Genomic DNA, 13,270 nt, shown 5'->3' with positions numbered 1-13,270 from the left:
TCTCATAGAAGGACTTTTCTGCATTACAAGAACTAAAACCAAAATTGGCACCTTTACTTATAATCTCACCAAGAGGCCAAAGATTACGTCAGCAGGGAGTGTGAACTAAATTTTTATTCTAAGAGGTGGATATTCTATAATGGGTGAGGTAGAGTAAGTTTACAAAATAATAGCTCACAGTATTTCTATTTAGAATTTCAAGAAATATTCATTAAAAAACCCCACTATGACTTCAAGTTTAATTGTAGTTTGACATATTAAAAATTATGGGTGTGTACACTTTTTATAAAAGAAAAATCTTGGGTAATTTAAGATAACCTAAAAAAATACATGTATAAATTCAGAGTTCTAGGAGTCCTGCCTGTTGACTGTATCTGAATAAGGTTTTATCTTCATTACTAAGAACTTAGCTCTTGCTTTAGATTGAAAGGGATAAAAAATCTAGCAAACTAATAGAATGGCTAAAGGTGTAACTAACCTGAGGGTGTTCACTATCTGAGTTACAGTTTTGCTTGTCCATCTGACCACCATATACAGACAGCTTTGACCTATCTACAAATCTTCATTTTTGAGCCTAAGATAAATACGTACTCTCTCAACCCTAACTCCCTCTGTTATTATTAACCTTGTTTAACGTCATCTTGCTTTTGTTACTCTAGTATTATTTACTTATTCTGGTATGGTCCTTGTTCTGTTATGTGACACATTTTTTTCAGATTTTAAATAATATGCTTCAAATTTACTTGGTATTTTATTCCTCTGTGAGAATCAACTTAAGCCCTTCTTTATAAGTCTGTTATTTGAAAGGAGTTAGAAATATACTTTTACTGTAAATCTAATTTTCTCAATAGTAATAAGCATAGGCATAAGCAGCATTTTTTTTTTTTTTTTGCCTCAGAAGTTAATTTTGAGGGAATAGAACAACCTAGGGCAGGTAAGACTCAGTTTGTAATTACTTATTATCTCACTTTTCTCCTCATGATTCCTCCATGTCCTGGCCTCTTTTATTATTTTTTCATACACCAGGTTGAACTTTGGTTTTGAAATATTAATTGTATAATTTTAGCTCTTTTATTATAGGAAATAGCCACCATCTAGAGACTAAGTGGGCATCAGCTTTAGGCATCTGCTGATTTTATGTTGGAACCTTCATGAAAACAAAGTGGAAAAAAAATACATAGAATGGAGAATAATGGTTAGAAGCCTTAGCCTATGAGTTCATGGCCTGACTCTAACATTTGCTAGCTGTGTGACTGGACAAGTTACTTTGTCTCGCTGACTTCTTTTTTTTTCCCCCCCACATATAAAAACAAAACAAATTATACGGATTAAATGAGGTAGTAGATGTAAAGGGCTTAGGTCAGAACCTGGCATAGAGTAAGCTATTATTAATTATTACATTATTATTATTATCAATTAATAATGTTAAAGCCCAATGTGGGGCTTGAACTCACAACTCTGAGATCAAGACCTGAGCTGAGATCAAGACTTAAGCTGAGATGAAGAGTCAGATGCTTAACCAACTCAGCCACTCAGGTGCCCCAGCAATTATTTTATTATATATTTACTTAGGAAAATAAATAAGAAATAAGAAAACATGTAGACTGTTAAGTCCCATTTCCTTGAACTGTCTACGAAGGCAAGTTTATTCTGATTATGTATGCTAGAACAGTGTAATTTAACATGAGTTCAACAATTTTTTTTTTCGAAGCATGAGTGATGTGCCAGGCACTGGTTAGGCATGAGAGGAACTCCAAAGTTGAATAAGCCCCAAAGATTTTAGACATTCATTTGCTTCCATTGATCCTGCTAATTGTAACCACTAAGACTTTTTGATTTTCTACTGCTTTCATTGATCCCGGGTTGCTGATGAGTGACATCTGTTGATTATAATGTTAGAAGTGGTTGAACACCCAATAACCTGTATCTTGAAACAAATCATTAAGAAAACAAAGACATATGTTTTCATCATCGTATGAGAAAATTCATTGTTTTTTTAACCTAGGGATATTATAATGGAGTATTTGTTGAGGGGAATATAAAAATATGAAGAATAATATTGATCTTTCCTAATGTTGGAGAATAAAACAGTCATAGCTCTTCTCCATGTTTTCCTCAGTGCCATTCCCTTTCTTTATCTAGGCTCAGTTTTCTTCCTAGAGCACCAGTTTATCCAGCTACTTCCTGATGTCTCATCTTTACTTCCATACGTATATCTTAATTTTGTGCCCTTCTCCGCATTCTTGATGTTACTGTTTTACTTCAGGCTACCACCACTCCCCTTGATTATTGCAGAAGCTTTCTTTTTTTTTTTCTTTTTTCTTTTTTTTTTTTGCAGAAGCTTTCTGATTTCCTAGTCTTCAGTCTTGTCCTTTTAAAATTTATTCTACATGGCGTAGCCAGAATGCTCTCTAAAATTCAAGCCCAGTCAGGTCCCTTCTTTTCTTTCAGCTCTTCAAAGCTTCCCTATTTCTCTTAGATAGGGTGAACCATGATTTATTGTCCAACTGAAATACTTATTTATCAGGGTTTTTTTTGACCAATAATTTATATATGGTACAATGGGGGTCTCAGATGTGCAATGAAATGAGTTTTGACAGAGGCATACACCCATGTAACCCACATTCCTTTAAAGATATAGACTTTTTTTTTTTTCCCACTGCAGGAAGTCCCTTCTTGCTGCTTTCTGGTTACTCACTGTGTCCCTTATGCCACCCAACAGCCCCAGGCTTTCACTGCTCTCATTTCTGTTGCAATAAATTATAACTTGGATAAGTTTGAGAGTAAAAGGGGATGCTATTGATAAATTTCTTAAAAGATAAATGTGAAGTGCTATAGGCAAACCAAGAAGAATGATTTCCCTACTCTTTGCATCAAGTCCAGACTTCTTAGTTAGCTTAAAGACCTTATGTATTCAGCCCCTTGATTATTTTTCAAACTACATTCTCTTATCATTTTTCTAAACTTTATACTTGTTATTTCTCATTTCCAGACTTTTGTTCATTTTCTTTCCTGTGAGGGAAGACTATTCTTATATCTTCTCTACTTCCCTCTTCTCATTCAATGGCCTGGCCAATTTCTCATTCTCCCTTCATTTCTCTACTTAGGTAGGATTTCTTCCCTTGGGACTTCCACACTTTTCCAGAAGCACCACTTCTAAATTTGCTTTACACATCTGTCTTCTAGACTTCCTGGTATTCTTCACTTTTCCTTCTAGTACTCTTATTACATTACAGTGTGATTGTCTGTGACTGCTATTTACACATTAAATATTTGGTAAATGAACATATATAACAATTTTGATAGTTGATAAAAAATATATAACAATATTGATAATTGACAAAAATTAAATTCACATTGAGTTTGTCAGTATATGAATACTGGTTAGACTTTATACCATTTTAAGTAAGTGGTCTTCATAGAACAGTTTGTATTTTATAATTGTGTAATTATAATTTAAATTTTCCAAAGTCTCCAAATAGCTAAATAGACTATGGTTTTTCCAAACTTTTAGAATATACTATAATTTGCATTTCTGCTAGATGATTTGTAGACTCCAAGGACTTTCAAGGCATAGAGAAATAAATATACCATTGCTCCCAGAATATATACCCATCTAATGGTATGTTTTCCCCAATATCTTAAAGTGTATAGTCCCTGATTTATGCTTTAAAACTAATATTCTATTCTTTCTTAAAGCTTCAGACAAATGACAAGATTCCCATCTGGCGTGTCACAAGATTCGCTATCTGGGGAAAATTAGCAGTTCAAGCATAGTTCTGAACTAGGTTCAAGGCAGGACCAGAAAAAAAGGATAATTATAATTTACTGCTCTGGAACATATCATATCTCTGTTTGTCATTTGTAATACAAAAATCTGTTCTCTAATGTGTGACCTACACAGAGAATGGAGAATATGTCATGAATATCACGACAGAAGGATTATCTGCACATGGCCTAGATATGAAGAATAACAGAAAAATATGAACCAAGAGTCTGGCAGCCTACAGAATGAGGAAAAATATAAATTAAAGATTAACAAAGAACAAAGAGAGATAACACTATTACAGGGCAGTGAGAGAAAGAGAGGATATGTTTTCTAAGTGTACCTCTAATAATATCTTTGCCAGGGCAGTTGAAGGGAAAGGCTTAATTTGAGGCTATAGAAGAAAGCAAGATATAGTTTTATTCCTGGTTAGTACCTTATTTAGAATTGGTAATCAATCTTCATTACATGGATTGATAAATAAGTACATGAAAAAGGAATTTTATTAATAAATCCTCCTTAAATTAAAAATGTCTGTTGGCAAGATTTTTTGATAGTTTGTTTATTTTTTTTAGATTTTATTTATTTATTCATGAGAGAGAGAGAGAAAGAGAGAGAGAGAGAGAGAGAGGCAGAAACATAGAGGAGAAGCAGGCTCTCTGCAGGAAACCTGATGTGGGACTCAATCCTGGGACTCCAGGATCACCCCCTGGTCTGAAGGCAGGCACCAAACCTCTGAGCCACTTGGGGGATCCCCATTTTTTTTAGATTTTATTTATTCATGAGAAGATAGTTTTAATTTAAAGTAAGTAGCAAATATTACAGCCCAAAGTAAGTCCTATACCTATTGAAATCGTGAGATATGCATATAATATGACTTACAGGATTAATAGAATCTGTTTGTATTGTGTTTGATTAAATAGAAATAGGATACATTCAAATCTATATCTACATGTACATCTATATCCATATGCACCTATATTAAATATATGAAAAATCTTCATAGGAGGCAGATAAATTATTCAGTATAATACTTTTCATCATTTTATGTCTCAGTATGCTAATGTTTTGGCATAGGCTGTTGAACCCAGGACCTTTAATGTTTTAGTTATTCAGTAAATATTTGTTGTGTAAATAAGTATCTTCATTGGAATTCATATGATGTTTGAGAATTCTTAAACAAGAAACTAATTAATAAAAGAGCTAACAGTTGTTAGGAGGTTTTTTTATTTTTTTTATTTATTTATTTTTTTATGATAGCCACAGAGAGAAAGGGAGAGGCAGAGACACAGGCAGAGGGAGAAGCAGGCTCCATGCACCGGGAGCCCGACGTGGGATTCGATCCCGGGTCTCCAGGATCGTGCCCTGGGCCAAAGGCAGGCACCAAACCGCTGCGCCACCCAGGGATCCCTGTTAGGAGGTTTTTATATGCCTGACAGTGTCTAATCATTTATGTGGATTTCTCACATAATCCTCCTATAAATTCCCCTCCCCCCCATCCACAGTCCTACAAGATAGATAACTTTTGCCCATTTTCTAGAGGAGGTAAATAGAGCACATAGTCAATATCTTGCAGAACCAGAATTTGAATATTAACTGCTTGACTCTGGAGCATTGTGCACTTGACCACTGGGAGTTTCCATCTAATATGTGTGTGCCAGTGTACGTATATGCATGCATCTATTTTGTAACAATCTAGTCTTAAGTCTCCCTAGTTCTGAATATCAAGAATCATATTTCCTTTATCCTGCACAACATCCAGCTGTGGGGTGAAAGTCATGGTAGTTGACTAAGGTAAAACTTGTTTTTTTGTTTTTGTTTTTGTTTTCTAAGAATTGAAGTATTTTCCTACTTAATTATGCTTATCTTGATTTAAATGATTGACATTCAGTTTTAAATACTTTAGTATCGGTAAATGAAAATACATTTTATAGGCAATATTCTATTTTACTATGTATTTCCTTCGATCTAGAAAAATGTTATTAGTTACAATAAGGTGAATGAAGCAAAGAGGTATTGGTCTGAAAAGGGTAGGAGGTGATATGGTTATTAGAAAACAAAGAGAGTCTTCCTAAATGGCTTTTTCTTAGATAGAGTTGGATAATTGTTATTCAAATCCTTGATGAAAAGTTAAAGTTAACCTAGGTATAAAAGTTTGAAGGCAGTTTTTAGTAGAATTTTTGACAAAGAAACTTTGGAAACCTATTTGCATATATATGTTTAATTTCCTTTTTTTGGCTTTTGCACATTTCTCTTAAATTAATGAGGGAAATCTATTACACCTTTTATTGACCAAGCAAACCACCTATCTGCCCGTCACTCTGCCCAGCTTCAAATCTAAGCTTTGTCATTGGCAGAGGGTTCCAGGAAAGTGATTGTAGACTACAGAGGTCTCCTCATCCTTCTGAAACTAATACAAAGAACCAAAATCCTTGAAATTTATGTTTCAAACAGCACAGTTCTCTTTATAGCAGAATATATTTGCTTCTTGGCAGTTATTTAAATCTTTCAACAATAAAAATTCATTTTTAATTTTTGAAAGTGAAGAATAATTTGATCAGAGTTCACAGTCTAAGTAGTTTTACTGGCAGAATGATTTCTTACTTATAGTACTTTCCCTAATTTAAGGAGGAATGATGAAAGAGAAATTTATTTCTAATTGAAATAATACATAAAAATAAATACCCAGAGAAACATTCCGCAGCCAGCTCCATTATTCTGACAGCTATTCTTGGCTTTAAGTTTAAAATACATGCTCTAAGTTTTTTTAAAAAAAATCTTATTTAAAAAAATGAGATGATGATGTCTAAAGAGGCTAGACGTGTAACTTACCAGATTAATATAATCCTACCTTTCAATAAAATGACATCTGATTTAATCACCCTATTAGTATAGTTGTATTTCCCTTGAAATTTTAAAGCATCTTGCAGTGCCCCTGTGAGTTTGCTGTGGTGCCTGAAACATCTTAGTGTGCAGTGTAGGAATCTCCGTTCTGCACCATGCAGCCGGCTTGTGACCAAGCAGCTTAGTGCATGTTCTTTGAGAAAAAAAAGTTGATTCCCCCCTTATAAAGCACAAATAGGTTGAATTTATAGTATTAATTAATTTTCACTTATTTGGGAGACAATATTCAAAATTAAGTAGCCACCTTTTTAGAAATTGATGGCCTTTATTAGAATTAGACTAGAATTGACAATCCCCTTGTTGCTACAAAATGGTTCTGAAAGTGTTACTGAAATGAATAAAATATGTATATTCTTATATTGTGTTACATTTTTCCTGAGAACTTTAGTATAAATTTAATTATATGATTTAAATTATTGTGAGGAATCTTAAGAAAATATGGTCAGCTTCTTTATATAAAATTACATGTGTCATGGTTAGCAGAAAATGAATAGGTTGAATTTTGACTTTTCCTATAAGTAGTGTAAGGCTGGCTAAGTAAGCCTAGATAACCATTTCCCTTGCCAGTGATTAGTTTAGGAGTGGCTGTGACCTTCTGGCTAATTAAACATAATGGGAAAGTCAGCCAGGAGTGGGGAGGGGCACTTCTGGGAAAGGTTTCCTCACTGATAAAAAGAAGTAACAGAAAGAAATCCTTCTTTCACTGGACACTGCTGTGTCTTCATGCGGTGTGCTGAACTCTGGCAGCTTATTTTGTGACCATGAAGTAAAGTAGCTGAGGAGAAATAAACAAACACAGGATAGCAAAGTGGAAAGGACAGAAGATTCTGGAGTCCTCAAAGAGGATATTAAATTAATCAGTCCCTGAACAAATCTTGTCACTTCTTGCAATGAGAGAGTAACTATTCCTTATATATTAGGCACCCTTAACTGATACAGTTAGTCTTACTCCTTAATTACAGATGGTATTCAAATTGAATCAAGACCCTTAAGCGTCTGTAGTGTAGGCAATCAAATGTATATTGGAAAGCCCTCCCTGGTGATTCTTACACCTTCTTACCTTCCTTGTAGTTCTTACTGCCTTACCATTGAGAACCTCTGGAATGAGATAGTTATGAAGTTAAATTAAGAGGACTTGATGAGTGATTGTAGGAAAAGGGAGGAGTTGAGGCAAGCATCATGTTTTGGTTTGGGGAACTGGGTAGATGGTGCTGCTCTTCTAGGTGATAAGGGCTACAACTAAAATATTTCAGTTCTGAATTTGAGGTGTCAGGGAACATGATACTGGAAAGTAGTTAGATATATATTCTGGGGTCAGAAATAACTGTAAGACTAAGATTTGGTAGCTGTAACTGAAACTGTGAATGTAAACAATATTACTTAGGGCAGATAGATACACTTTATTGGCATGGAAGAGAGGAGTATATGGAACCTTAGAGAACATTAGTGTTTCAATATAGGGTAGGGGAAGAAGTAGTTGAGACAGAGGAAAAAAAAACAAGTTACTGGTGTCAATAATGACATGTCTCATTTCATTTTAGATTTTTCTCCAAGAAATTCTAAGACCTTTGTAGTTATTGAGCTTTAATTAGGAGGTAAATTCTGTATATTTTAGTTTTTTCAGAAAGTAGATTCTAAATGCTTTTTTCCCTTTTATTTGATCAATTTATAATGCTGAACAGTAGCCTCATTGGATAAAGAGTTAATAAACCCTTCTAACACTGGCAGTTTGCTCTCTTTTATGAGCTCAATTTGACCATAAAGCTTATTAATACAGATCTGGGATATGGTACCAAAAAAACCCACACCCCAACATATATATTTTCACCAGTCCTTATTTCCAGTCATTCATATGAAGGTAGATGTGTTGTTTTTAGGGTATATGTATATAGATATATGTGTATCATGCCCTTTGTATTTTGCTATTGATGTATATTCTATTTCATTCTTTTTGTCATTACTATTTTTAACATTTGACATTTTCATCAATGTATTTTTTTTGTATAAACATAAAATATTTTAGAGAATTAAGATGGTTTGGAAATTTCAAATAACTTTTCTTGGCTGAGGAAATTAAGTATTTCCTGGAAACAAAAGCCTGAAGTAAACAGAGAAACATAACTTTTGAAGAGTTTTATATTAAATCTTTCACATAATCTGTGGATCCCAATCTACTGTGCATGTGTGTATGATACCAAAAACACTTCATGATGGAAACGTCAGACTTTATGGACAATTCCAATACATATAAAAGTACATTTTCAATTAACATTATTGCTAAAAGAATAAAAAAAAAACCCAACAACTATTTGCATGTATCTTATTCTCCCTTCAACCTCTCTCTCTTTCTCTTTTCTTTTTTAACTTCAGTTTGAATAGCACCTGTAATTAAGGAAGAAAACCGAGCCCTGGGAGCTAGGTAGGACTTTCAGCTATTGATCTGTGTAAACCCAGCTTATACTGTCAGGGGAGAAACAGTCAACTGCTGAGCTGCTTTGTCACTGACATAAGCTGAGAGAGGATTTTTTTGTCTATACTGTTTATACACTAGTCTATAGACCTGCTGGCTGGTTGAATTTTAAAGAGTGCGGAGGTTTAAAGACTTGTCCCCTGAGGGATGCTTCTGCCAGTTGGGAAGCGAGCTGAGGCTGTTTTGCAGAAGTGTGTGCATGTGTGTTGCTTGTGGAAGAAGGGAGGGGGAGGGTGTGAAAGATTGAGCAACTAACTGGGAAACATTCTTCTTAATTTGGGTCTTAAAATTGCTGTGAAATATATTACTAATTTGGGTATATTTAGAAATAGGCAATGAGGTTTGAATATATATCTATTGTTACAAAAATTATATGAACAACTTTGCAAGGAGGTATTGAAATAGTGTTCATATGTGTCGTAAATTTGGTAAATAGCTTCACATTTTGTAATACAAGATAAGGATTAGCAATGGACAGATGAACTGTTCTTATTTGTAGTGAACTGTTTTCAGTGTTCAGTTACGTGTTCATAAGCAAACCAGGGTACTCTGCTTTAAAGATAGAAGGATTGCTTTTTTTACATGCTGCTTTTCTTTCTGCTTCAATGTTTTAAGGTCTTGAAGCTTTCTTAGGTATTAGCTTTGGAATTTTACAATGTTTTATTATTAGTTAATACCTCATTGCAGTCTACATTTTAAAAGAACATGATAAATTTTACGTTAAAACACTCAATACCATGATTCTGTAGAAGGCTTAAATATGTAGGTATTAATGATTTCTCTGGATGTAAGTTTTATTGGTAAAGAGGTAGTATTTTTTGGTGGGGGTGACTACAGCATTAAGATATTTGCTCTTTTTTCTTTTTTATAGGAAACATTCTCATAAATCTCTGCTTTGTCTTGTAAAATTACCTGGTTTTGAACTTATAATATGATATTATCTTCAATTCTAAAACTTAACTTTTAGAATTAGAGTTAATGTTGTTTTCATATATAACAAAATAAATATTTTTGTATTTTTGCCAAGTATCTGACAGTTATTCATATTTTGTTATGATTATAACATGTATGATTTCTAAAAGCTTTTAAAATTATTTTATAATGGCTATAAAATCACTGCAGGTTATTTTCTGTTTAATTAAAACATAATTTTCATATTAAGCAATTCATAGACGAAAGTGCACGGAATAGAATAGAAGCTATATTGTTTTACGTTTAAAGGCTTATTTTTAGATACACATTTTTTTAGAGACATGTTATTTGAGATAAACTTAGCATTACTGTTGTTGAATTTACCTAAAGTTGAAACATACAAATGTGTTTCTTTAGCTATAGAAAGTCTTTTTTTTCTTAACCGTTTTACTATGGGACATGTAGAGTTGTTATACCTCTCAGTAATTCATGCTGCTGCCAACTTCATTCCCTTTTCTCTGCCTGCATTTTAATTGAAACAACATTTATATTTTTGAGCCAGGATCTGTCAGAAGTCCCTGTGGCTAGTCTGCGGTACAAGTAGCAGCAGACGTAGCTTACCCATATGGTGCGGTGCTTCTTGTAAAATCCATATGGCCTTGTTGAAGGGAATCCCAGCGGGGATGTGAAGGGTGTTAATACCCTTCAGGCCAGGCCTTTCCCTCCTGGGGCTTCCGTGGCATTGTCAGTGCAATCTGCCAAAGCACCAACTTAATTCCTTTTTAATAATCAATTATTTTAGTCTAGGAACCTGTGCTATTTTTCTTAAGAAAAAACAAAAAACAAACTTTTTTCTCCCCCTAGAAAAGGTCTCAAAAAAAAGTTTTAACTGCATTTTTAAAAATATTCTAAAGCTTTTTTTTTTTAATTTTCATTTGCAGGAAGTACTACAGAGTGTGCCCAAGTTCTGTTTCCCCTTTGACATTGAAAGGTACTGTATCAGCCATCATTCACAGTAACTTCAGCTCATCTTAGCATTTTAAAATTGTCTCCTGTGTTTTTTAATAAAAAGGAATGCACGTTCTCTTCTCTGCTTCTAACAATAACAACAAAAGGACTGGAGTTTCAAAATTAAATAATATTTGGAAGGAAAAACCTTCTTACATCATTGTATCCTTTGTTTTTTCCACTGTGGCCAGTTAGGAGAAGTCCTAAGGTTCCATTTCTTCCTTTTGTTCTTCAGGTACATATTGTAAGCACCTGCAGAAAAAAAATAATACTAATCAGAGCCTTTGTATTGTGTCTTTTAAAATAAGATGTATCCTGGTTTCTATCTCACTTCACCCTAATCGAAAAGACCATATGTGTGATATTGTAAAACTCATGGGTAGTTGTCTCCCAAGAATAGCTGTATAGAAATAGTGTAATATTATGGAAGGCTGCAGGGAAATCCTCCCAGCAGTTTTGAAAATCTCATTATGTTTGTATTTTACTGAACAAATAATGAATAGAGTATTACCTGTGTGTAGTTGGAGTTTCACAGAATATATAGGCCTTTAAGCATAAAAACAGATCATTTATTGTTTTTTCATGTGATTTTCACACCCTATTATCAGTTTTTTTTAAGAGTTTGGTATGAAGGGTTTTAAAAAAATTTATTTTTGGAAAATATTTGGCTTAAGTAAAGATTAGTAAAAATCTGAAATTTTACAATGTTAAAGATAATGCCTTCTGAATGATGGGCTAATTGATACTAGTAAGTATTGCTGATGAATGATACCCCTTTTTATACCTCCTTTCTGGGGCATCAGTTGTGCTTGTTAAAGTTAGAATTTTCAATTTAATAGCAAAGATAAAATACAGGAAGAAAAGCCTTGGAAAATATATTGTGAACATCAGGCTCTAGAGGGCACATCAGGAACTAGAGGTTGTTCTTGAAGTTTGCAAAAAATTTTTCAAAACTATCCATTTAAATGTGTATTTGTTAAATGTTCAGCATTTGAAATGCACTATTTCCTGACAGTTGGAAATAGTTGGTAGTGTTGGCACAGTGGTAGTAAAGGAATTACATAATTCTGGTGCCTATTTTAGAACCAAAATTTAGGTGCCATGGATATTTTATCTTGAGACCAGGAAGCAGATGTTCAGCTATGATTGTCTAATGGCAAGATGATAGTAACAAGAAATGTCTTTATGTATTTTAAATGGTGATAAAGATTTATCTTTAAATGGTATAACCATTAAATGGTATAATGATTTATAGCGCACCTTACACTGTGGTGTGATTCCTACCATGATACTGTGATACCTAGGTCAACAATTAGCTAAAGTTCTTTGTAGTAAGCTTTTCCGTGGAACCTGTATTCTTATTTTGTACTTGGAAATCTGTGTTTAGTATATAGGCAGTTCTAGAAGAGAATGCTAAAAAATGCTAATAGTAATTTTTATGGTACTCTACTGGGTGAGAATGTCACCAGAAGCAACAATTAAACAGAGGTGCTGGTGGCTGCCATTGGATGCTAAAGCAGCCTGATTTGCTGTCTAAGCAGTCTTAAAATAATCACAATGAGAGAGACTGGAGTTGAACAGAATCAGTCATCATGTCTTGCTTCTCACTTCTACAGTCTCGGTAATAGTATTTTCAGATTTAAGAAATATTTTAGAAGTACTTTTAGGCATGTGCAAACTTACACTGAAGTACGTTATGATTCCCTATTAATGGGTTAGTATATGCCTAATTGCTCAGCCTGGAGGGAGTTACAACTTACTGTGATATTTGACTCATGACTTAGTTTACACATTTCACACTCATTTTAGTTTTAGAACTTAGTTCTAGATTTGAGAACCAGTGGATTGGGAAGGTGAAACCAATGATGCATGTAAATAAAGTCTTGCTTTGTTTTTCTTTAAGAAAATTCTCATTTAAAAAGCACATTAAAGTTTTATAATATTGCTGTATTTTAGAGTATCTCAAAATCAAGTCGGACAGCATTTTACCTTTGTACTGACAGACATTGAAAGTAAACAGAGGTTTGGATTCTGCAGACTCACATCAGGAGGCAAAATTTGCTTGTGCATCCTTAGGTAAGTATTTGTAGTGAAAAGAAAATTGGATGCATTAATACATTAATGGTGCCTTTCTTTTCTACTTTGTTATGCTTAGGATGCTTAAAATATGCATATAATATTCTTAATTTGTTTTCTCTAGATCCAAGTAA

The 13,270-nt window shown here is 33.7% G+C and overlaps 1 protein-coding gene across 4 annotated transcripts in view; it reads left to right on the top strand.

The window, feature by feature from the left end:
• DENND1B (DENN domain containing 1B) overlaps nt 1-13,270 on the top strand; it is a 265,482-nt gene that overhangs the window by 96,728 nt on the left and 155,484 nt on the right. For all 4 annotated transcript variants that reach the window (XM_055319215.1, XM_055319213.1, XM_055319216.1 and 1 more), the window contains exons 4-5: nt 10,994-11,043; nt 13,017-13,136. In XM_055319215.1, coding sequence (XP_055175190.1) covers nt 10,994-11,043; nt 13,017-13,136 — 170 coding nt within the window. The remainder of the gene's footprint in view (nt 1-10,993; nt 11,044-13,016; nt 13,137-13,270) is intronic.

This window comes from Nyctereutes procyonoides, unplaced genomic scaffold (genome assembly GCF_905146905.1).
Source record: "Nyctereutes procyonoides isolate TBG_1078 unplaced genomic scaffold, NYPRO_anot_genome, whole genome shotgun sequence".
NCBI classification, from domain to species: Eukaryota; Metazoa; Chordata; class Mammalia; order Carnivora; family Canidae; genus Nyctereutes; species Nyctereutes procyonoides.
Note: the sequence above shows the minus strand (reverse complement) of the source record. Positions and strands in the feature narration are given on the sequence as shown.